This window comes from Microtus ochrogaster, unplaced genomic scaffold (genome assembly GCF_000317375.1).
Source record: "Microtus ochrogaster isolate Prairie Vole_2 unplaced genomic scaffold, MicOch1.0 UNK30, whole genome shotgun sequence".
NCBI classification, from domain to species: Eukaryota; Metazoa; Chordata; class Mammalia; order Rodentia; family Cricetidae; genus Microtus; species Microtus ochrogaster.
The window spans coordinates 287,049-313,339 of NW_004949128.1; the positions used below are offsets into that span (position 1 = coordinate 287,049).

Below are 26,291 nucleotides of genomic sequence, written 5' to 3' on the forward strand. Positions count from 1 at the left end.
TTTTTGAGGAAAAGTTTTCTCTGTAGCTTTGGAGCTTGTCTTGGAACTAGCTCTTGTACACTAACTGGCCTTGAACTCACAAAGATTCACCTGCCTCTGCCTCCGAGTGCTGGGATTAAAGGCATGTGCCACCACCTCCCGGCTGAAGACCTGGCTTTTTATGTGATATATGAAATAAAAAAGACTGGTTTTCTGCTGCTAGAAACAACTTTCAATACTAACTAAAGGCAGCATTTTTCCTCTGGAAGCAGCTAGGCAACGGAACAGAAGAGAGAAGATATTTTCCAGGAAATCACAAAATGATAAATTTTTTTTTTTTTTTGAGACAAGATTCACTATATATCCCTGGCTGGCTTGGAACACCATATGTCAACCAGGCTGACTTTGAACTCACAGAGATCTGCCTGCGTCTAGTGTCCACCATGCCAGCAATAAGAAATTTCCTTTTACCAATATCCACAACCTCAACAGGATCCAACTGTAAGCAAAGTCAGAAGCAGGCGCAGGAGCTGGAGAGCCTCATGAATGCTCAGACATACAGCACTGGCCCGCATGTGTCCACACTGGCCAGGCACTGTCACAGTGCACACAAGACGGGGAGGCCCAAGAGACACGCTATCCAAAAGAACTTGTGTGTGTTTCAGCACTCAGAGTACTATTTCCACATTAAGAATAAACATTAGAAACAAATGTTCAAGCTATCTTCTGTGTGGCCAGGACTAGCCTCAAACTTACCGTCCGGCTTTACCCTCCCAAGTGCTAGGACTGCGGTGTGAGCTACCACACCTGGATTCCAACTGCTCTTCGCTGTGCTATCAACAACAAAGAAAGCAACAGCAGACATCCAAGAGCTGGCAATATAGTCGGGCATCTTTTCCTGGGGTATACATTGTGTAATTAAGGGAAGGGGACTGAGGGGTCATGGACTTACAGAAACAGACATGTTTAGAACCACAGCTAAATAGTTTTTGAACTAGAAAGACCAATCTCATGATTAAACTGGCTTGCTGGAAACTGTTAGAGGAGCTTCCCTTCTGTAGGAAGGCTAATCCTAAGAGGAGGGTGTGTGCCTCTTTGTTCTCTGATTAACTCAAAATGTTTGTACTTATCTAACTAGCCACAATCAGCAAAACCCTATTTTTTAGATTCACAATAAAAATAGAAAGATTCCAAAGATCTAGGCAAACAGGAGTCAAAATATTACATATATTTTAGAATTCTGTGTATTCCTGGGGAAAAAAAGTATTTTTTTTTTAAATTTTGTTTTGTATTTCAATGATTTAAAATACACCCAGGCTAAGTAAGTGGAGGCCTGGGTGGCCATGGCCTGGCCCTGATACTCACTGTATCTGAATCCGCCCACGCTGTCTGAGGAGACTCCAACATACTTGTCTTTGTTCTTCTTTGCTTTCTTTCGCTCTTCTCGAAGCCTGTCATCATCCTGTGCAAATTCAACTAGCTCCTTTACTTTCTGTCGAATGTTGATGCCTTGATCCTTGCCGTGTTCATCTTGAGGACAGTAAGGGAGAAAGCAAACTTTAAGAACTCTCTTAGTGTGTACCGACTGTTTCAGAACAGAATTGAAATGAAAACAGCTACAAAACTAACTTCAAATTTTTTAAGGAGGCAGATTATGACATTAAATTCTAATTTGACTTGATGACCTAGATCACAACTAGACAAGATCAACCTATGAGCTACTGAAAGAATTACAAATGTGACATGTGGAGTGCAGAGAGCTGAAAGTGTTTTCTATCATATTTTAACGACTAAAAAAGGAACTACTCACTTTTAACATTCTGATGATCCAAAAGTACCAAGTATCTTGATTTCCCCAAGTTTAGTATCGCTAAACCCTGAGTTTTACAGTCATTACAAGTAAAATAGGGTACAAAATGAAACGCTAGCCGCCCTCTGCCATTTTCACATTCAGAACATACTCTGTCCTGCTGTCAAGCCCAGTAAATACTATCTGGTGGGAGGGACCAGCTTCAAACAGATGTGTGTGTTTTGGAGCTCTAACCTTCTCTTCCCACATGATTAAAGCTATTCCTTTATGGACACCACAGGGGACCAGTCTCCAGTGCATATTTTAATATAAACCCCAACACTCATGTTGTGTTGGTTCTGTTGTTATTAGCCAGTCCTTTCTGCAAGCTCCTGTCTCCACTAATTAATACTCTAGGGCCCACGCCTTGGATTCTGCACTCGTCACATAACCAGCAAGAGTCACATGCTAATTAGAGCAGAGAAGCTTCCAAGCTGGTTCAGATGACTGACAACCCCAACTACTGTTTTAATTTGCTTATGAGGGTTTTCTATTGCTCACCTACAAAGTGGTAATTTTCCAGGGATCGCAAATCATAAATGTGCTCTCTGGCGCTTGTAACAACTCGCTCCGATCCATTTCTTATGAGGTAAGCGAGGAGCAGCAACGACTGTGGAAATATAAAGCACCAAATGACTTAATGGAATAAGCTCTAGAAGAGCTCTGGTACACAGCTACACAAACACAAAACCCCAATATTACTAGACGGGAAAACTTCATGTTAGTGGTAAGGAGTGTGCCCTTTCCTTACTGTTTGACCAAAATAGTTTGAACTTCAACCTGAAGTTCCTCTGATAACTAGTTAATAATTATAAACTACCTAGTCATTGGCCACTTTAATTCAAATTTTTTAAAAAAATAAAAACAAAAACAAAACACCCAGTAATTCTGACATTCAACACTAAGTGTGTGATTTAAATGAACCTGGGGACTGGCCCAGCTTTCACTGTGGGCATTACAGAGTCAAATACTAGGGACTTGGGGAGATCCTTCTGTCTCTACAGGACCCTGCACCATTGTCCTCAGATAAAATCTCATTCTGAAGCTGGTAAGGTTTCAAAACCAAAAAGCCCACAAAAGAAAACTTGAGAGTTTGAGAACACTTTGCTGAAATGTCAATTCAAGGATGCTGAGGGGCGGGGCTTCTCTGCTGAACTAGGCAGACAGGCTCTTGCAGTCTTGAGAACACTCTTTTCTTTCTCAAGTGAACCTTCATTTCACAAGCATTCCATGCCTGAGGGTCTCTGCAGGATGATAAAACCAAGAGTACAAACCTACATTTTACTACTCAGTTTTGAGGGTTGGTTTTGAGACAGGGTCTTGCCATGCAGTCCTGGACGGCCTCTAGCTCACAGTAATCCTCCTGCCTCAGTCTCCTAAGTGCTATGTCACCATACTCAGATTCCACAGTTTTTTGAAAAGAAGTCCAACAATATTTAAAAGCCCTCATTTTAGAGAAATTTATAAAATTTATAGAAATTCCAGAGAATATCTCAGAAAAAAATACCGTAAAAAAACCAGAATTTGTTGGACGTGACGGCACACACCTTTAATTCTAGTACTTACTTGGGAGCTAGAAGCAGCCAGATTTCTATGAGTTCAAAATCAAACAGGATTACACAGAGAGACTTTGTTGTCTCCGGACCCCTCTAAAAAATTCATAGAATGGGGAGTGATAGCTGGGGAGGTTTCATGACACAGAACCATGCCAACATGGAAACAGAAGTTTGGCTCCCTATCACCCACGTAAATAGCCAGGCAGGCCTGGCTGCCACCTAACCCTGGTGTTTAGGAAACAGGTCCCATGGCAAGCTGGCTGCACTAGCTGAGTGAGAAAGCTCTGAGTTCAGTGAGCCCCGACTCAGCAGCTAATGTGGAACGCCTAAGGAAGACACGAGGCAGAGCTCTGGCCTCCACACACATTCAAACACACTCGTCCACAACAACAAAACCTCCACCTGAAACAGGTTTTGAATCCCAAGAGCCAAAATATCTGAAGTTTCAAATGTGAGCACTGCTTTGGCATGCAGCATGTTAATATAAATCCTATTTGGCACACAGCGAGCACTGGAAATAAAATTTGAGGAGCAGGAAAACATGATGAAAGAGAAAGCCCATCACCTTGTTTTAGAAATACAGAAATCGAAGTGAAATGAAATGAACCTGACAGACAGTGCTTGCACAATGGAAGTGTCAGCAGCCTACACATATCACAGTACCAACCAGTGTCCTTCGCTGTCCTGAGCACTATCACAACACAGCTATAAATTAAACAAAGTTTACACAGAAGTGACAAACATGAGACTCGCTTTTAATCTCAAATGCTTACGTAGTAAACATGTATATGACTACAGATTCAGTTCTCAGAAATATCCAAATAATTTAGTAGGGAAAAATGAAGAGATAATAAAAACCTTCCATATTTAAAAGCATACAAGTGTGCAAACACTCTGTAGTATGAAGAGCTGCTCGTGACGGAAACAAAGCAGGCACAGCCACTCCCGTGTGTCTGCGGCAAGTCTGGACTCAGTGGACAGCAGCCGCTTGTACGCTGTCAACACTCACTCTGTGGCCCCCACCGTACCTTATAAACTCTTCTCCAGTTCTTTTTGTTGTCTCTCAGCATCCGGGACCAAAGCATGTTCATAAGTTCTGGGAATTGTTCGTACATAAAAGTAGCCCTGCAAGAAAGGAGTTTTCCTTAAGCATTTGTAGTAGGTTAACTTTGACAGTAGGTGGCAGGCTTGCTCTAGGTCCTTTAGATTACCCAAATAGCTTAAAAAATAAGCCTAAATCAAATTTCAATGACTTTCCTGCTAAATACGGCTCCTCTTATTCTGCGCAGCATCCAGAACATCTATAAGGCCAGAAAGCACTGTGCCATGCTGCAAGCTTTTCACTCACGGCCTCAGTGCCCCAAATTATCATCAAGAAAGAAAAACTTTATTGACTTTTACTTTAAATCATTTATATGTATTCTTCAAAACTTCCATGAAATTTCTAGTGAATCTCTAAACTTAACTGACACATTTTTAATAGGAATGGAATCTAAATAAAACTCTCCACACCATGATCAAAATAGATATGCAGAATGTATGACTGTTGTTCAACAGTTTAAACCTGAAAGCAAACTTCACTTTCTGTGTAAAAACACTTTGATTCTTCCTGCACCGTTGAGTCAAATCACCACTTACTTGGCAATCTCTCCCATGAGCTGCCCAGAAGGTCCCCAAGGATCATCATTCGTTGCTTCTCGAACTTTAGACTCAATCTCTGAATAATTCATAACCACATTGGTGCTGTAGAGAAAACAATGCACATGTGTGAATGTACACACATACACATACATACACAAAGATTAGCATCAAAGCTGAGCAACACATGAAAACTTAATTATGATACTAGTGCTATGTATGTCCTAATGAGTGGCCTCTATGGGGTGGGGCAGAGGGCGTCTCTGTGCACAGGCCACCCCAAGGACACCACATTTCAGGCGTAAGTTATCCTAGGAAGGGCTGGAGAGGTGGCTCAGAGGTTAAGAGCACTGGCTGCTCTTCCAGAGGTCCTGAGTTCAATTCTCAGCAACCACATGGTGGCTCACAACCATCTGTACTGAGATCTGGCGCTCTCCTCTGGCGTGTGGGCATACATCGAGGCAGACTGTTGTATACATAATAAATAAATAAATCTTAAAAAAAAAAGTTATCCTAGGAAGATTTTACTTTCAAGAACACAGGTGAGAGATCCCATCAGCCCTGGTATGAGCCCAGGAGAAACGGCTTGAATCAAATCTCAGACACTGAACATGCTAGAGTCGATCACGGAACTAAGAAGTCAATTTCCTCACCAGTTGTGCTTTACAAGAATTTAGTTTCGTGTTTACAGGAATTCTATTCTCTCCCTCGTGTACTTCACCTGGGCGAGCTCTCTAGCACCTCCTTGACTAGCTCACCCTATGCAGTAAGCAGCAAGGGGCAGGAATGGTTCTGCTCTCACAGCCTGAGGGCCAGCTCACCTCTGCCTTTCTCCCCACCCCTGTCGACAGGATCTGCTCTACTGTGCTGCCCAGGCGAGGTGCAGGCCTAGCTTTTCCACTCTCAAGACCCAAGGGCCAGCTCTCCCAGCTGCCACAGGCAGCAAGGGGCAATAGGTAAGGGGAGGCATCTCTCCTCCGTCTGCTATGTAGTTTTTTAAAAGTCATCAAAAAGTTGTTTTCTAAGTCCAGCAGTGGCGGCGCATGCCTTTAATCCTGACACTGGTTAGGCAGAGCAGGCGGATTTCTGAGTTTGAGGTCAATCTGGTCTACAAAGTGAGTTTCAATACAGCCAGGACTACACAGAGAAATCCTGTCTCGAACTACCCCCCACCACCACCAAGTTGTTTTTTAAACAAGAAAGGAGACCTTTTAAATCTTATTCATTCCTTCAAGTACTGTAGCCTGGGTAAGATACCAATAAACAGATCCATGTCAGAACTTATATATATATCCTGGACACTTCTTCCGACTGCACCAATGTCTGATAGCGTGACTAGAAGTTATTTCTTGAGATCCCACGACTCCTGCTGCCCTTGAAGACTATTAACAAATTTTCCTAAAATTCCAGTGATGATTGTGTTGACAACAATTTATGAATAAATAGTAGTGTCCCTCTTCTCCTTAATTTTATCAACAATGGAAAAAAAACAAGTGAGTCAGCCAAAACCAGGTCTGCAATATAAGATGCTACAAAACAATATAGTTCACACTATAGTTTATCCTGGTGGCTGAAGACTCCATGGCTGCGGGCAGTTAAAAGCATCCAAATGTAGCTGGGAAAGTGAGCAGTACCAATTAGGATTATACTCCACCTTGCACTACGTTACAGAGCTTTCTGCTCAAGGATGAAGGGTCTGCACTCATGCAGCTGACAGTCCCACCTGAGCCAGAGCAGTCAGCAGTGCAGAGGCTCCCACAACACTGCTTCCCTTGCTCCTGAAGAGGCCCGTGGGTAAACGAGAACCTTTCAAAGGCTCTTAGATCAAGGCCTGCATGCTGGAGCCCTCTGTGTTTAGGAGAGGTGGCAAAGGGCCAGCAATTTAAGAATTTCCTCATTTCCTTAGCTAAAAAACAATGGGAGCCATTAAAACATAATGTTGGTTATAAAAGACACCCACAGAAGTATCCTATGTTGTTACTATGATAGCAAAAATCTAATACTTCCACAAGAACACTGTTCTAAAGCTATTTTTCAATAAAACTGTTGCTTTCAGAAATGAGCAAAAATAATACTTTTTTTTTCAGTTTCACTAACTCAGAAGTAAGTATTAACTAAAACAAAACAAAGAACACTGTAGTTAGGCCTCATTCCATGCATTTCAAAGTACCAGTTTCTAAAAAGGTAAAAGCAGCATATTGACCCTTTGTTATTTGGATGCTCTCAATATTGGACCTATTCTTAACATCAGTAACATTTTAAAAATGGAAAACAACTCCCTTCAAAAATAAAAATTAGAAACAACTTTAATCCCAAGTAGCTTAATTCTAGATCTTCCTAAAATGGACAGAGACATATGTCCCTGACAGTTGCTGGAGGGGCTCTCTAATCAGTGTTTGGACATACAAATTTTAGAAAAACGTCTGAATTTGGCTAAGCTGGAAACAGCTTCCCAGGACCTGGGCAACTGTGAATCAAGGAGTTTCTGGGCTTGTAGCAATCTGAGCTCAAACTCTGGACTGAAGCTCTTTCAGAAGGCGAAAAGAACGGGACAAGTCTCACCACCACCCTCTTTTGAAGGAGGTGGCACTACAGAGACAGCCTTTAAACAGTGGCCCTGCTCTTCATTCCCCATGCCCCCTTACCTGACCACCTGAGAAGAGTAAAAACTCAAGTTGTTTTCCTTGCACAGTCCGTGTCCCGGTTACAGGGGCAGAACTACCCAAAGGAAGCAGGGGTACCGCTGCTTCCGAGCCATGGTCGGCAAAACCATTAGGGGAACATGAGTGGTAACAAGACCTTGCACACTCCCCTCCTGCTGATATTCTCTAAGACATTTTCAAGAACATGATTTACTTAAAAATATAAGCCAAGAAAAGTGTGGAGAAAACTCAGGACCAACTGTGAATGAACAAACAATGTGGTACCAAGCACTCACTTCTCCTTCTGTCTGTCTGCCTGCCTGCCTGTTTCTCTCTCTCTCTCTTTTCCAACTGGGGTCAAATGGGTTTGGACCCTCATAGGGCATCACCCTTTAAGTCAAAGCTTACAACTTTGCTCATCCCAAGATCATGAAACATTAGACCTCTAAATGTGTTTTGTCATATTCAAGTGTACAAGTTTAAGACAGAAAGACAGCCAGAAACGGACCCAATAACTTAGTTCCAAGCAACCGTTTCAAGTATTTTCTTCATTCTGTCTCAGATTTTCCCAAGTCATCCCCATAAGCATTACTAACCAAGGGAAACTATACAATGTTACTAAAATGCACTCCAAATTCTGAGTCACAGTTGGCTACATTTTAACTATTACAGGTTAGAGACATGAGGATGAGCAACAGGGATACTACCTGCACATCCAGTGTTCCTTTACCTGGACAGTGAGTGCCACAAAGCAGCGACTGAAGTATGTCACCCAGTGTTATGTGAATAAGGCAGTGCACAAACTTAAGTTCCTGCAACTGGAATAATATTTTTAAAACAGGAACCAAGAATTAAGTCTACATCTAAGTAACCTCTTAAGATGTCTATGCCAGAAAAACTTCAAAAGGACATTCTGATAATGAAGTTTTGTGAAACAGTTATGTTTCCTGATAAATGCCAATGTTTGGCTGGGTCTCACTTCTGCAACACCCACCTGGAGACAGAGGCAACAGGATCAGGATCAACACAGCAGCCTGGGCTATGCTGTTAAGACTCTGCCTCATAAAATTTTTTTAAATGTTACAGCACCCCAATTAACAGAAGAAGACATCAAGTATGGGTACTGTACTGCTTGAAGAACTTAAAGTTGAAATTATGTTTAAAGATACACTCTCAGCTACTGAATTGCTTTTATTTTGTAAGCATCTATTAAAGAAGGAGGAAGTGGGAGTTAGAAAGATGGCTCAAGGGTTACTAGCTAGCACTTTCTGCTTTAGCAGAGGACCAGTGTCCAGTTCCCAGAACTCAGGTATGCAGTCTGCTCACCAAGCTCCTGCAACTCCAGCTGCAGGGGACCTGATGCCTTTTTGACTTTTTGCAGCACCAAAACACACATACAAATAAATAATAAGTCTTTCTTTAAAAAAAAAGAGATAAAAATAATTTTTTTCCTCTCTTACAACACATGTTCTCTCTTTGTCTGTGTTACACAGGGCAGTCAGAGGACAACTTGCAGAAGCAGACTCATCTTTTTTTCCATCAGGTGATCCCTAACAACACACTGTAAGTGAGAATAAAGTAAACTTTCAGGGCAAAGCCCTAACCTGAAGACTGTACCCTTGGTCTGAACAATGCAATGGCTACCAAGGCCCTGGGAGCAGGCTGTGAATACTGCTATTTTCTCGCTACAGGGTGGCCCATATTTAAAGCTACTTACATTTTTATTTCTCAGAACATTTTTATGATTAGTACACTTTACTCATTGACTCTACAGAGCTGACACAAACCTCGTGTATATGTCTATGTAAGCATACTCACTGAAGCCAGGAGAGGGCACTGGATCCCAGAGTCAACTCAAGTTCCCTGCAGGCACAGGGGCTCTGAACAGCTGAGCCATCTCTCAGTCCCCAGAGATGACTCTGAGACAGTTTTCCCCAAGGCCCTCAAATTGGAAATCACCCTGAGCTGTGAGGTGGAACACAATAATAAACCTGTTCCCAACCCCACACAGTATATTCGGGTCATGACAGAAGTATAAACTATGTCTTTGCTTTGTAAACTTTCCAATTTTTTACTAAAACTGAAAACTTTCAACAGAAAGTCTAGTAAGAAACTATTGCGTTTTAGAATTTAGCACAGAGGTAAACGCGATGTCAGAGAATAATCTGTTAACTTAGCTGCCGCTGACATGGACGGATAACACCACCTAATGCTTTCTCTTCTGGTTCTAAACTGTCTTTCTCTAAAACTTCCAAGAGTAAAAAATAAGCATTCCAAGTTGGGTATGTTGACCTATGTCTGTAATCCAGCACCTACAAGGACTCCAAGTTGTAAAGCCAGCCTGCATTCTGTATTGTGAGATGTTGTCTTACTTATTAATTATATATACAATATTCTGTCTTTATGTCTGCAGGCCAGAAGAGGGCACCAAACCCCATTACAGATGGTTGTGAGCCACCATGTGGTTGCTGGGAATTGAACTCAGGACCTTTGGAAGAGCAGGCAATGCTCTTAACCTCTGAGCCAGTGAGATGCTCTCTTGAAGGAAGGAAGAAAGGAACAAAGAAGGAAGCATTCATTCTAAAACCCTGTAATTTTACTGTGCGAATCAAAGAAGTGTTTGTTTCCCCACTTAAATGATCACAGATCTAGCATTCCAGGAAAATCCCCACCACTTCATGTCAGTGTGAAGCAGGCAATAGTAACCAAACTCATGTATAAATTTCTGAGATTCATAAAAACCAGTTTGCTCGCTTCTCACTCTAAAACTGTCCTAAAATGTAACTAGAAGTTCTGTTTCCACAAAGCACCAACTTTCTGATTGCAGCTAATGGTGACTTAATCGGGCAAGTTTTCAGGAAAATCCTTGAGTAATTTATGAGACAGAGACGTGCTAAGAAAATGACATGAATGGGACAAGCCAAGAAAAACATCCTGGTGTCAGCAGCTAAACCCTGAGCTGTAGGAAGATGCCATTTCCCTTTCCTTGCTCTCCAGGGGTGAGCAGCACTAAGCAAAACAAGCTAACCAACAGCAGTCCTTTCTCAGACTTAACACGGGCCTTGGCTCCAGGAACTAACCCACAAGGCCACAGTAAAAGAAGATACTGTACACGTGTGTGTTTTCATCAAGCTACTTCATCGTTTACAGCCATTTTGTATAAGAGCAAAGCAATACACAGATTTACTCCATCAGTGACTTAAGTTACTGAGGAGTGAACTGATATCTCTGGTACACACCTACTGTTAGGGTCTCTAAACAAACCGATCACTGGCATGTCTCAGTCTCCTCGTTTACTAAGTCCCCATACATCATTATTATGGTGACCAAACAGTATGTACAGGCAGTTAGCTGAGTTTTCTGATCCACTTGCTGTTTTAGGTCGAGTGTTTAACCCTAAATATGACTTCATATGGACTGAATATGAAACACCCTACTGACTCATGTGTCAAAAACCTGAACCCTGCTGGTGGCCGTATTTTAGGAGGTTCTGGAAACTACAGGAGACAAGGTCTCTCTGGAAGAAGACAGTCACTAGGAAAGGTCCTCTATCTTTACTGGCTGCTAGAATGTGAATCTCTGTGCTCCACCTCCTCCTTGTCCCAATAGCCTGGCACTGCTGAGACCGTGAGCTGACAAGCCCCTTCCTGTCTGGGATGTCTGTCAAGTAACTGGTCACAAACACAAAGAAATTGACTATAAAGTCCCTCATCGGAAGGGTAAGAATACATGTGATGCCTAATTCTGACTGTCTCAAAAACAAATAAATAATTAGCAGAGCGTTGGAGAGATGGTTCTCTGGTAAAGAGTGCATCCCGTTCTCTCGGAGGGCTCTCCATCACCCTCTTCTGACAACTCACAACTACCTGTAACTCCTGGTACCGGCATTCCTTTTTGGACTCACTGGGCAACTGCACTCATACCCACAATGTATACAGATGTATAGCCATATAACTCAAAGTCAAAGTCAAACTCAATTTTTAAAAAATAATTAGTAGAAGCTGGGAGTATGGTTTGGTGGTACAGCACAAGGTCCTGGGTTCAATTTGCACTACCAAAACTAACCAATACCCAAAGTATTAGAAGTCTGAACTCTTAGACTATCCAAACCAATGTCCATATAATTACTCCATGTGGCATGCGGCTGAATAAGGGGTTTTAGAAGTGCCATAAAACCTAGTTTCCTTTCCAAAGACATAAATTCTACTATGAAATATCTTGATAGTCACTGGGTCTTACTGATTTGTGTGGAACTCTACTCACTTCCTAGGAGGGGTGCTGCTTTTATGATTTAGGCAAACTTACAGAAAATCTATCGCCAAACAGCTTCTCTCATGACATGGCAAAGTTACTTTTTTCCACAGAGGCACCATGTCGGCTGAGACTGAAAGATCAAGCTTATCATGGCTAGCAAAACAGAATAAATTACCCTCAAGAAGTAGAATAAGAAGTAACTCCCATGTGGGTAAAATTCCAATCCTGAGAAATCCCTTCCTCAGAAAAAGTTCTCACAAAACTTTATGAATGTGTTTAACAACTATATAAAAACATATGCACGTGGAGAAAAAGAAACCCCCCCCCCCAATCTAAAACCAAACCAAAGCTCCAAACAAGATGCCAGTGAGCAGAATGGGGTAAATGGATATGGCCAATTTAAAATGTTTAATATTATTTAGACAATAAAAAAAAGAGGAAAAAAATCAGTATCAAGTTTTGCCCCATTTTCTAGCAAGTGCTGGATGGCTGAACAGACATAACTGTGCTGGGAATCTTCCCAGCTCCTTGGTTCAGCAGTCACCCATCTACAGGTGGACAGCTGTGCTCGCTGTCCTCACCTTCTGGCCAGAACATCTGGTCCCTACGGATGACAGTCACAACCCCGAACAATTTCTGTTTTCTGCTTTTTAAAACCTTTTATGTTTCTCAGCTACTTTAAAGATTTGAAACCATTTTATTTCCTCTGAAACAGCAGTCTAAACAGTTCTGGGAAAACTGTCACTGGGGATTGACGACGGGTGCGCCCTGAGAAGAGGGTTCTCTGGGGAGCTGGGCAACACCGGATGCAGAGAAACTTGCCAACTGTACTGCTTCTGAGACCCGCCTAGCCTAATGGCTCAGCCCAAAGGTGACAGCGCTGTACATCCCTCACACTTCTGAGATAACATTTCTTTCCTTGAACATCGTGTTTGAATGTCCCCAAACCCACCTTAATATGACTGCTGTAAACACAAGAGCCTCTTCAGAGCCAAATCCACGGCCACCTCACTCTTCTTTTTCTCTTCTTAGGAATAACTTTCCCTTTAGTCTTAAGTTTTTATTTTGACAACTCTTTGGGAGTACACGATGGCTCTGTGGGTAAGGGGGCTTGCTGCCAAGCCTGACAACCAGAATTCAATCATTGAACTCACATCTGGAAGAACAACCAAGTTCTGCACTGTCCCCTGGCATTCAAGTGTGTGTCATGGTGTGCTTGTGTACATGTACACCCATGCACACACATAATAAAAGTAAAAAAAAATTAACTCTTGGGCTAAGATTTCAGCCTTTTAACTTGTCTCAAGTTTCACCTATTTGTGGTGTTTTTAAAAATCTTCAGTTGTTCCTGAGTGTCATTTTACTTTCCCTACTTGCTGGCTTTAGGTACCTACCTTACTTTATACTGACACAAAGTTGCACACATGCAGACAGCTTCATGTTTTGATGAAGTTATACACCAGGTGGTGTAGGAGGTCCTTCTGTTTATGTGTTGCTTTCATTGATTAATCAATACAGAAACTGCTTGGCCTGATAGGGCTGAACTTAGGTAGGCGGAGAAGACAGAACTGAATTCTGGGAGGAAGAAAGCAGAGTCTGAGAGTCGCCAGGTCAGACATGCTGAATCTTTCCTGGTAAGCCACGACCTTGTGGTAATACACAGATTTATAGAAATGGGTTAAATCAAGATGTGAGAGTTAGCCAATAAGAGACTAGAGCTAATGGGCCAGGCAGTGACTTAATTAATACAATTTCTGTGTGGTTATTTCGGGTGTAAGCTAGCCGGGTGGCTGGAACAAAGGGACCCTCTGGTGCAACAAGCAGGTAAGACTCGGCACCCCGTCACTGTGGGCCTCAAAAGGCCTGTTCTGGGCGCATCCATATGGCAGTTCACAACTAGCTGTAACTCCAGTCCCAGAAAATCAAACATCTTCACACAGACATACATACAGGCAAAACACAAATGCACATCAAATTATTTAAGAAAGTATCTTACATCAGAAACACACTTTTGGAAGGTTATGGATCAAATGAAGTAAATGTTGTGGCTCAGGCTCACAGAACCTAACTCTACCTTTTTCCCTAGGAGCAAGCACTTGGTTCTTGCTAACTTTGCTGATGATAACTTTACAAAACTGAACAAGGACTGACTGCTGCTTCTTATGCACTGGTGACTTAAGGTTCAATTTCTACCATCAAAAACAGGTAAATGGACACATAAAATCTGACTTGAGAAGTGAATGCATAAATGAAATTGAGTTGTGTTGGACAGAGGTGAGCTGGAAGGTGAAGAAATGAGATCAAGAGATTAAAAGACATCCACCCAAAGCACACAGAGGATGAATGCAGGTATGTCCTAATGAACACCACCACATGGTAGGGGACAGTTATTGATGTTGCTTTTAAAAGATATCGTAAAACCAGGGGTCATTTGGGGCTTGGATAGAATTTGGTCTGTCACCTGAAATTACCTCAGTGGCAGGAGCTGTGTCTTAAAGAAACAACTGAAGAACAACATTAGAAACCTACAACTTAATGGGATACTCGAACATTTAGTTAAGCCTCCTCCCTCCTCATGCTAAGTGTTACACAAAGAGCCAGGCACCACCCCAGACGCCATTTAACACATGAAGAAGTCTCCCATGTCTCTTTCTTTGCATGGAAACTTGTTTACTAAAACCCTTCCATGCTGGAAATGTGTTCTCCGCACAATCTGTTCCCATGGAAGAAGTGCGCAAAGCTGCCATTGCCTGTATAGTGATAAATACTCTTGGGTTCTCTCCAAAGCACAGAAAATCTGCAGCAAAGCACAGCATCCCGGGCTCAACTCTCTCCCCTATAAAACGGCTGTATTTGTTGTTCACTGTTTTTTTTTTTTTTTAAATACACAAACCTGGTAGTTTTAGTGCTTGCTGCTCTTCCAGAGACTACAGTTCAGTTCCCAGCATCTACATCAGGTGGCAAGACAGCTAGAAGGCGGTGACAAAAACACGCAGGTGCTGTGGGGGTATAAACAAGAACAGCCCTTACAGGCCCATATATAGGAATACTTAGTCATTAGGGGACGGCATCACTTGAAAGGGATTAGGAGGTGTGGCCTTGTTGGAGGAAGTGTTCCACTAGGTGAAGATTTTGAAGTTTCAAAAGTTCAAGCCAAGCTCGGTCTCTCTCCATGCTGCCTGAAGATCAGAGCATAACTCTCAGTTACTTCTCCAGCACCATGTCTGCCTGTGTACTTCCATGCTCCCCAAGAAGATGATAATGGGCTAACCCTCTGAAACTGTAAACAACTCCCCAGTTAAATGTTTTCTTTTATAAGAGTTGCTTTGGTCATGATGTCTCATCACAGCAACAGAACACTTATTAAGATGAGTGTTATGTGTATGCGTTTGTGCCTGTGTGTATACATACACTTAACACACAAATAAAATAATATAAATCTTTAACACAGAAAAATAATAGAGTGGGTAGCGATTTATTTAATCCCCTAAAGTCAGGTTTTGTTAGTATCCCTATTTTTCAGAAGGTAAACTGAGGTACAAGGTTAAAGTCTCTCATTCATCACATAACCACTAAACGGATGTGTTGAGTACCCAAGCTCAGGGAGTGCGGCCTTAGAGCCTGTGCTATTCAGTGTTGTCATAGCCATCTTCAACAATCCTTCCCGATCAGTATACAACTCAGCACCAGGAGTAAGGGACATGCTTGGGGTCATTTCACTCCCTTGCTTTTCAAAATCCCTCATGGGTATCTTATAGTATGTAGGACAAATCCAGATTCCACACACATGACTTACAAATCCCCATAGGCACGACTCTTCCCTGCTCTGCCACATGCCGTCCCATTGTCTGCATGCACAGAACCCCTGCTTACTCCCTCCTCTTTATATACTCTATTTTTCAGTCTTACTGGAAGCTCTGCATTCTCAGAAGGGAAAAGCCCTATCATCACTCATTATCAGAGCCTCTTCATAACCCTCCTGAACATCTAGTGTTCCTTAGAATTTACTTTTATTTAAATGTGTATGCACGTGCCTGCTTATCCATAATCCACGTGTTTGCAGTACCCACGGTGGCCAGAAGGTGGTGCTGGATCCCCCAGGACAGGCGTTACAGGTGTTTATGAGCCATCTGCTACCGGTGGCTGGGAATTGAGCCCAGATGTTCTTTAAGAGCAAGTACTCTTAACCACTAGCCATCTCTCAAGCCCCAACTATTGTTTTCAGCCCTGTCTCTACCTAAACATTTTCACAACTTCAGTACCACAAGAGCTCCAGGTAAAAGATAATTATTCATTCAATAAACTACCCTGTGGTTTCCTGTATTCCCTGTTAAGACACTGTTCCTTTGGATGTGGGCATCTGCCAGGAGACACATGCCTTTCATTAGAGTTATTCATCACGGATTACATAAGCATAAAGAACAAAGTTAAAAGACAGGCAGAGAGAGTAAAGGTACTTGCTGCTGAGCCTGACAACCAGAGTTTAATCCCTGGAACCAACATGGTAGAAGGAGAAAACTGAGTCCCACATGCAAGTGTACGTATGTATGTGTGTGTACACACACACACACACACCAATAAAACAAAAACAAAGTCATTTGTTTTTTTAAAGAAAAAATTTAAGGGATAGGCTCCATGACAAGATTTTTGTCTATCTAGAATATGCAAAGTCCTGAGTTTGGTTCATAGATACAACACACACATACATATACTTTTGCGTGCTCAGAAAATACATTTTATATTTACTCACCATGTAGCAATTATCTACCAAATGAGCAACATCTGTACCTCAAGCTCTTTCATTTAAGATTCTTATTTAATTGTAATGGGGGTGGGGGTGGGGACATAAACACCACAGTGCACATGTGCAGGCCAGAGGACAGCTGCTCAGAGTCGGTGCCCTCCTCCCCGCTACAGAGGACAGAGTCGGTGCCCTCCTCTTCCTCCCTGTTACAGAGGACAGCTTCTCAGAGTTGGTGCCCTCCTCCCCGTTACACAGATTCTGGGGATTAAACTCAGGAGAGCTTGCACAACAAGCAGCTTTATCCACTGCTCCATCTTCCTACTCTAGTTCGTCTATATTCTTTTTGTTTTTTTTCTTCTTTCTTTTTTTTTTTTTTTTTTTAAGACAGGGTTCTCTCTGTGTAGCCCTGGCTGTCCTGGAACTTGCTCTTATAGACCAGACTCACACAGTTCCGACTGCTCTGCCTCCCAAATGCTGTGTTTAAAGGCATGTGCCACCTCGCCTGGCAAGTTCCTCTTCTATTCTTAATGTTAATGTTGAAATTAAGAAACTGGGGCTAGGGAGATGGCTCCCTGTATAAAAAGTTTGTTGTCAATCATGGAGACCTGAACTTGAGGGCCCAGCACGCAAGCACAAGCTGGCAAATGTGACTGTAACCCCACACTGAAGGGGTGGAGACAGGCAGATCTCAGGGCTAAGTGGCCAGCCACTCTAGTGAAATGGCTAACTCTAGGTTCAGTGAAAGACCTTGTCTCAAAGGGGAGAAAAGGTGTGTAGGACAGAAATGAATGAAAAAGACAGCCTGATACCAAACTCTGCCTCCCCCGCCCCCATAGGTGAATAGCCACAAGCATACAACATATACACACAGGGAAAAAGTAAGAAACTGCATCTGTGCTGTGTACAGTGGTCCAGACCTATAATCCTAGCACCTGGGAGTCTGGAGCAGGAACACTGCCAGTTCAAGTCCAGCCTGGGCTACAAAGTAAGAACTCAAATTCTCCAGCCTCAGTCTCCTGAGTGCTGGCATACATAGATTTTTAATTGGTGGGACAATGCTACTCAGAACACATAGCCAGTTCCTCTCCAACTTTATTCAAAATGATTACCTATTTCAAGTAAGCTGTGGTTTAGTCTGGAAGGAAAGCACAGCATCTAACCTTAGATATCTACAGATCCACCGCCAGTCAGCTCTTCCTTAGACAAACTTCAAAACACTTACTTCACACTTGTAGTTGCTAAATGAAGCGCCAACAGCTAGCATTCTAATTAGAACACCGCTGCCATAATTGACTCTTACTGAGCAATCAGCTAAGGCTAAAGGAGAGGCAGTGCAACACAAGTGCTGAGCACAGGTGTGCGCGGGACAGAAGTGCTACTAGCAGGCATGCCGTCCCTGATTGCGACTTATTGACATAATCAGAATAAATATGCTTTGATTGTTGTCTGTTCATATCTAATTGGTTTAAGGAAAGCAAACTGCATTGCTGGAGATAAAAAAAAAAGGAGAAAACAGATAGATAAATGTGTTCTTAACCTCCAAGTCTCTGCTCTGAACTAGCTGTCTTCATACACGGCGTTCAGTCATCTAACAACATGAAGCCAGACTGAGGATGGTGCTTAGCTGGCAGATGGCTGCACATAACAAGCATTTTTTTAAAAAGAGGGGCACGATTTAAGTAACCTCTTTTCATGTGGATCAGAATATGTGTCTACAGACTCATGGGGTGGGGGTGGGGAATGACACATGTAAACACTGAGCAGTACGGAAAGGGATTCAGGAATGCCCCGTCATAATTTCTAGAACTTTCATTTCAAAATACCAAGGTTTAAAAAGTCAGGGCGCTGGCTGCTAGACAGTGTCTTCTAGACACGACAGGCAAGCTGCAGCAACGAGATTAACAGTGTGGTTGCCGAAACAAGACCTGGATGGTGACAATACCTGCTGACACAGCAATGTGGACCCGGAAGATTTCACAAGTCCTTACCTTAGATGAAGAAACACAGGCAATCAGTGTGCTGGGAGACAGAGGGTTAGTTTTTTCCAAGGACAGGGGCCTCCTGGTAGGTTTTCCAAACCCAAGTGGTCAGTCTTAAGCACATATACATATGATCAACACTAAATGGACTCAGGTTATTTTTACATATATACCTATATGTATACATGCATACGTCTGTGTCAGTATGTCTAAAAATAATAATTATAGAAAAGGTCATGTATTTAGAAGGGCATGGGAGGAGCTGGTGAGGAGAGGGGAAGGGGTGAAAATGATGCAAGCAAAATAGCCAAACATGAAATTCTAAAAAAAAGAAAAGAGAGACAGGCTGAGATTTGGCTCAGTGGTTAACGAGTACATCTTGCTCTTGCAGAGGACCTGAATTCAGTTCCCAGCACTACATGGTGGCTCACAACCATCTGTAACTCCAGTTCCAAAGATTCTGGAACTCTAGTTCCAAAGATTCTGACATCTTCTACAAGCCCCTGAGGGTTCAATAAACTCAAGTGCATACACACACACACACAATACATTTAAAAATTAAAGTTAAATCAGGGGCAAGGGATATAGCTTAGATGGTGGAATGCTAGTCTAGCGTGCACAAGGCCCTGGGTTCTATCCATAGCACCACACATCTGTCATTCCAGCAGTGGGAAGGTGGACACATTAGGTTCATATTAATTTTAGGATAGCCTGAGCTTTGTGAGAAAATGCCCTTACTGCCCATGCTGCAATGTACTAGGCGCTACTAAACAGTTTAAAACGATCAGTGTGTCTTACATGACCTATCTTAATAATGCTGTATGCACAGACTAGCTGCTTTTCAGTAAACCGATGCTTTGCTGTTGTTTTTTTTTTTTTTTTTTTGGTTTTTCGAGACAGGGTTTCTCTGTGGTTTTGGAGCCTGTCCTGGAACTAGCTCTGTTGTTTTTAAGAAAGGACAGTGTAGTATTATTCTCCTGGGGGAAATAGTGAAATAGTCAAGGTACTTTAAAAAAATGAACACAGCCCAAGCATTTTATTTGGATAAGATTGCAATTCTAGTTCGAATTACAGCCATAATAATTACTAATAAAACTGCTACATTTAAACTAGGTTAAAATGTTATAAAAATATCATATTTTACTTATTTATTAATTTAAAAACAGGGTCTCACTTTATAGCTCTGGCTGGCCTAGAACTCACTGGCTTCAAACTCAGAGACCCTGACTCTGCCTCCAGAGTGCTGGTAATAAAGGTTTAGGTCACCATGCTTGGATAAATAAATTTTAAATTCCTATGAATTAAAACTAACCTGAAAAAAATACTGTCATTATGTAACTTTAAAACCTGTGGGTCATAATTTTAAAAAGTTACAAATCTGCTGTGGGAGTGGTTTATATGTGGAGGCCAGAGGACAACTTGCAGAAGTTGTTTCTCTCCTATTACTATGCAAATTCTGGAAACTGAACTTAGATTATTAGGCTTAGTGACAAGTGCCTCTGAGCCACCTTGATGACCCTGTGTTATAACTTTTAAAGTTATCTCAATGAAAAAATTTAAACAAAAACCCAGAAGAACAATCTACTCAGAACACAATGATAAAATCTAACACATCAGTTCATTTAATCCTTTAACAGATCCACAGGCAAACTATACCAATTTCACACAGAAGTAGCTGTCTGGCTGGGTGGTGGTGGCGCACGCCTTTAATCCTAGCACTCAGGAGACAGAGGTAGGTGGATCTCTGTGAGTTCACAAGAGCTAGTTCCAGGACAGGTTCCAAAGCTACAGAGAACCCTTGTCTCAAAAAACAAAACAAAACAAAACACCCCCCCCAAAACAAAAAACAAACAAAACACTCCCCCCCAAAAAAAACCAAAAAAAAAAAAACCCAAACAAACCAAAAACCAAAACCAACAAAAAAAGCTGTCTCCCCTTTCAATGATCTCAACCACCACTCATGAAAAAAATAAATAAATAAAACTTCAAAGAAATCTGATCAGCTATCACACTCATGTCTGGCTTTTTAGGTGATACCATACCTTACCTAAAACATTTGAGGATTTTATCAAATATACTATCTTACTCTAAAAATGAAAAAAAAAAACCCTAAAAACCTGGATTAGTAAGCTTTCCAAGGAAAACCATATAACAGAATGGTTAAACATCCAGCAGTCAGGAGGTAGGAAATTCTCTTTGTGGACTTTGATTCTATCACTTATAAACTGGCCAATTAGTTTCAGACAGCACCAACTATCCACACTAAATTGTCTGTCTATGAGTCTCACACTTCCAACAGAAGGACAACAGGACATACGTACTTCAATAGGGGAATATCCATAACCCCACATTTGTGAACACAAACGGTCTTGTATAGCTCAGACTAGCCACAAACTTGCTAGTCTGCCAAGGCTGACCTGATCTACCTTCCAAGTGCTGGGATGACAGATATGTGTCACTGTACCCAGCCTCTTTTTTCACTTTTACCTGTGATTAAACTCACATATATTACCAAATCCTCAAGATTAGGCTTGGCTTTCTGACATAAAGGCTAACAAGGTAAAAGAACAAAAATATTATATTTCAAATTATTGACTTTGGACTATTTAGTGAGGGCAAAAGAGGACTTCCTGTCTTTCCTAACAAGTGCTTACTGCTATCAAAAGAGGCTTAGAGCCACCTGGGTGCAGTTTATCACCAGTGAAAAGTGTCATCTGCCTTGTGACTTCAATTCTGACTCCATGTTTGGTAGCTCATTTGAGTTTCTTTCAGCAGTCACATTTGAACACAAGGATCTTCATCAGGTTTTGGCTCCGCCTGGTTCTTTTGGGAGTCTGGCTTTGTGTTGTACTTGAAGTATCCAAACTGGAAGAACATCCCCTATAGTATTGTTTCTTTTTCACATGCAACTTCACAGAGCTATAGAATCCATTAGAACCTGAAGGTCTGGCTTCATGTTGCCCAGGACTCGGTGGAGCTCTTTAGAAACGAGTAAGACTTTTCAAAGTCTGCAGAATACTTGTAAGCTCTCAACAGTGTATCCAGTTACTACGTAACATTTAAATATTTGGAATGGATTAGAAAAGCACAGTATCTAGACATGAAGATACAAGTCTAAGATGCTATTTCCAAGTGGTTCATTTGGAACACAAGAAATATTAGGAAAAATAGATAGTAATCAAACCAGTATGGGAATACGGAATACCAAAGTGACCATCGTACAAAAACCAAAGGGCTGGGAAACTGAAGAGCTTTGGAAGCTATTTACAGATGATGACTGATTCTGCATAGTGATAATTCCCATAAATGGGACAACATTCTTTGCGACTGATGTCAGAAATGCCTTCATGACAATAGTGAAGGTTTCCTATCTCACATATGAAAACGTCTGTCTTTCCCTCCATTTTGGGTCAGCTAATGTAAAGATGGTATGTGGGATACTGCAGAAAAGGGTAACTGTCAAGTTTGGTTCTGAATCTTAAGTAGTAAATATATTTTCCAGGTAAGTCTCAATTTGCAAAAGGTATACACTAGTAACTCAACTTTGGGATAATGAATGATACAAGTTTGTCAGGTGATTCTTTAGGAAGACTAGCGAAGACTGCAGATATATGTCCTAAAGGCAGATGGCTGTGGTTTTAGCTTAGACTACTTCCAGGTCTGCTACCTCATAAATGCGCCAGACTTATGTAGCTCATTTTCTTACTACAATATTAGAACTGTGGAGTAGGGAGGTAGGGGTGGGATGGTCAAAATGGTACTTTTAATAAGATTTATTTTAAAAGATTAAAAAGAATCTGTGTGCCTGAAGTTGGCAGAGGCTAGAAGAGAGTGTCTGATCCCCTAAAACTGGAGTTGCAGATGTTGGCCCGCCACGTAGGTGCTGGGAATGGACTCAGGTCCTCTGCAAGAGCAAGTACTCTTTTTTTTTAAATATTTATTTATTTATTATGCATACAATATTCTGTCTGTATGTACGTCTGCAGGCCAGAAGAGGGCACCAGACCTCACTACAGATGGTTGTGAGCCACCATGTGGTTGCTGGGAATTGAACTCAGGACCTCTGGAAGAGCAGACACTGCTCTTAACCACTGAGCCATCTCTCCAGCCCCCAAGAGCAAGTACTCTTAACTGCAGAGACATCTCTTCAGGTTCCCACAAAAATATTCTTAAAAAGGAAGGAGGGAGGGAGGAAGAGAGGGAGGGAGAGAAAGGGAAGGGAAGAAGGGAAGGGAAGGGAAGGGAAGGGAAGGGAAGGGAAGGGAAGGGAAGGGAAGGACAAACTTGAACATTGACGGTCACTTACTCGGTACATAATGACCTTTATTACTAGAAATGTCCTGATTTAAAGGACAGTCTAACAAATATCAAGTTAGCAAGTTTAGCAAATTTATTCAAAAACATTTATTAAGTGTCTACTGCACATCATGAAGTTCTAGCATTTGGGCAATAAAGAGAGCAGGAACTAAAACAACTATACACAAACAGAAGAAGGCAGGCACAGGGATGCTGTTTGCGTGCAGGTTATGAAATACAGAAGCCCAGGGCAGCAATGAGACACGAGGTCAGAGGGAGAGCCTGATCACAGAGGTGAGATAAGAAGCCACTGAAGAATTCCAAGCAGAACTAGCTGGTATTTTTGCTTTTAAGATATGTCTATGTGACGTAGTACAGACATCCGGGAATCTGTGATCCTCCTGCCTTAGACTCCTTAGCACAGGGTCACAGGAGTGATGTACCATGTGCAGCGCTGAGTGTCCTGCCACTGTAAGGGGGCCCTATAAACTCTATGTTTATTACTGTATGTGTGCAGGATGTGTGTGTCAGAGTACACACCACAGTACATGTGTGGAGGTCAGAGCACGTTTTGGGGTCACTTCTTGCTTTCCACCTTCACGTGGGTTTCACAGATCAAACTCAGGGCTCCAGACTTGTATAGCAAATGCCTTTACTAACTCAAATCACTAAACCATCACACCAGCCCCGTTACAAACTTTTATTTGCCTTCGTGACAAATGAGCTACCTGTCAAAAGTCCATGCAGCACCAAATATAACCATGAGCCAAACATGCCAAACAAAGAATATGAAATGCAAGTAGCACATGACTTTGTCTAAACAACTTCATGTCACCTAAAAAAGACAAATATGGATGGTAGCAGAAAGCTGAGGTAGGAGGAACATAACCATGTTTGAAGCTAGCCTGGATATCTAACAAGGCTCTGGTTAAAAAATAATAAATAAATAAAGACAATAACGAATCTGAGAAAAACTACAGAAGACACCAACTAGCCTGATATATTATTTTTCAGATTTGCTAAAAATGCATGAAATGTCAAGAAAAATAAAATTAAACTGAATGTGGCTGGGCATGGTGAGACAAGCCTTTAGTCCCAGCACTTGGGAGGCAGATCTCTGAGTTCCAGGACAGCCAGGACTATGTAGAGATAGCCTGTCTCAAAAAAATAAAACAAACCCACAATAAACCCTGAGCTTACGATGCGCGTTCCCACCAGGAAAATATAGAGCTCTGTGGATAGGAGATGAGTGAAGCGCTACGAAAGCGTGCGCAGGCTGAGCAACCAAAGTCAGAGCGTGCACATGTCAAACAGCCAACCTCGCACGCACAGAGCCCTTAGTTCATTCAATCCCTAGCCCTGCATTGTTCAGGTGTGATGGCAATCACATCATCCCAGTAGTTAGGAGGTAGAGCCAAGATGACCACAAGTTCAAGGGAGCTCAGGGTCAGTGTGGGCTACAAAACACTGTCTTAAAGAAAACACTGTAGTTGGGTGTACTGGTTCATGCCTTCAATCCCAACATGGGGGGGTGGGGGGCAAAGCAAAAGAAACTGATCTCTCCAAGTTCACCACACAGAGCTCCAGGCCAGGCAGGGCCACATAGTGAGACCTTGTGTTTGTTTTTTAAAAAGGAAAAGCAAGATTACAAAAAGATTATTTATATTCAAATTATACACAGCACTTAAATGTTCTCCTACATTAAAAAATTAACAAAAATCCATGACAAAAGATATTCTAAAATAATTAGTTATTAGATTTTAAAGTGAAAAACAAAACCTATTGTTATTGTCAGACTCTAAGAACCGTTTGCATTTAACAAATCATTAGTCTAATCTACTCAAAAGCAGCTATATTTGGGATCCAGCATGGGAATGTGCTCTATTACTTTACCTGTATCTGGGATCCAGCACGGGAATGTGCTCTATTACTATATTGGGATCCAGCACGGGAATGTGCTCTATTACTTTACATGTATTGGGATCCAGCACAGGAATGTGCTCTATTACTTTACCTGTATTGGGATCTAGCACGGAATGTGCTCTATTACTTTACCTGTATTTGGGATCCAGCACGGAATGTGCTCTATTACTTTACCTGTATTCACTCAACTTTCAGAAAAGCCCCAGTAGGTTTTAAAAGACTTCATTACGGAACTAGGAAGCCCTTTCTCTACTCATTCACTGTCAAGCGATCATGTACTGGGGGTGGAGAGAAGCATCAAAACTACTTATAGCTCTTGCAAAGAATCACAGTTGATTCCCAGCATCCCATCAGGTTACAAACACCTGTAATTTTAGTTCAAGGAACCCAATGACCTCTGACCTCTAAGTGCCCATAAATTCAAGTGAACACCAGATTCAGATAAATAAAAATTAAATCTTTAAAAGAAAGAAACTGTGTATTTGTTATCACATATTTGAGTGATATCTTACGATCCAGTTTAAGGATGAAATGCCAGCTTCCATTGGCATTCATAAAATCTTTTCATGTTTTAGATAAAATGTTTAACAGTGGCAATATTTTTAAAATCTCAGGGAAATACAAAACAAGCTAAACGACACCGTGGAAGTGGCAGGTGGAAACTGCAATATGTCTTTCCAAACACTTCAGTCTTCAATATGTCTTTTGAAAGAATATTCTGCAATACACTTCACAATATTCAAGTAAAAGCATCCATGAGTTGGTAAAAATAACACAGCGTATGAACAGCAGTGTTTAAGACAAAAGGCCGAGCATGGAGGCCCACACCTATAACGCCAGCACTCAGGATGGAGGGAGGCTGAGGCAAAAAGAATGAGATTTAAGGTCACCCTGTAGGACACAGCAAGTCCTTGTCTAGTGAGAACTTCTTAGGAATAAAAATAAAAATAAAACCCAAACAACAAAGAGTGTCCACTGAGGGGCTGGAGAGATGGCTAGTGGTTAAGAGCACTCGCTGCTCTTGCAGAGGTCCTGATTTGGTTCCCAGCATCCACATGGCAGTTCACAATAAGTCCAGTTCTAGAGAATCTGCCTCCTCCTTCTGGCCTCCACAGGAACTGTATATGAGCAGTGCACACACATATATGCAAACATTCATACACAAAAGATAAAAAGAAACACATCTTTCTAAGAAGCCCACTGTAAACAATGAGCTCATCATTAGGACACAGATCTACACACTAGTAAATAATCTACTGTATCTTTATTCTCTCACTGTACTCAATTTCCTCAGTGCTACTGACTACTATCACAAAACAGGAACAACACATTTCCCAAGAAGGTACTAGATATCCAGGTATTTTTTAAAAGGTTTCATATGTAACACCCATGAGCCTATAAAACATGCAAGCATGTCTTAGATTATAGTTG

At 41.7% G+C, this 26,291-nt stretch overlaps 1 protein-coding gene across 2 annotated transcripts in view; it reads right to left on the reverse strand.

The window, feature by feature from the left end:
* Positions 1 to 26,291, reverse strand: part of Clint1 (clathrin interactor 1) — a 54,038-nt gene that overhangs the window by 21,216 nt on the left and 6,531 nt on the right. For both annotated transcript variants that reach the window (XM_013354126.2, XM_005368164.3), the window contains exons 2-5: positions 5,023 to 5,127; positions 4,413 to 4,509; positions 2,330 to 2,438; positions 1,345 to 1,509 (exon numbers count right to left, since the gene is read on the reverse strand). In XM_013354126.2, the coding sequence (XP_013209580.1) occupies positions 1,345 to 1,509; positions 2,330 to 2,438; positions 4,413 to 4,509; positions 5,023 to 5,127 (476 nt within the window). The remainder of the gene's footprint in view (positions 1 to 1,344; positions 1,510 to 2,329; positions 2,439 to 4,412; positions 4,510 to 5,022; positions 5,128 to 26,291) is intronic.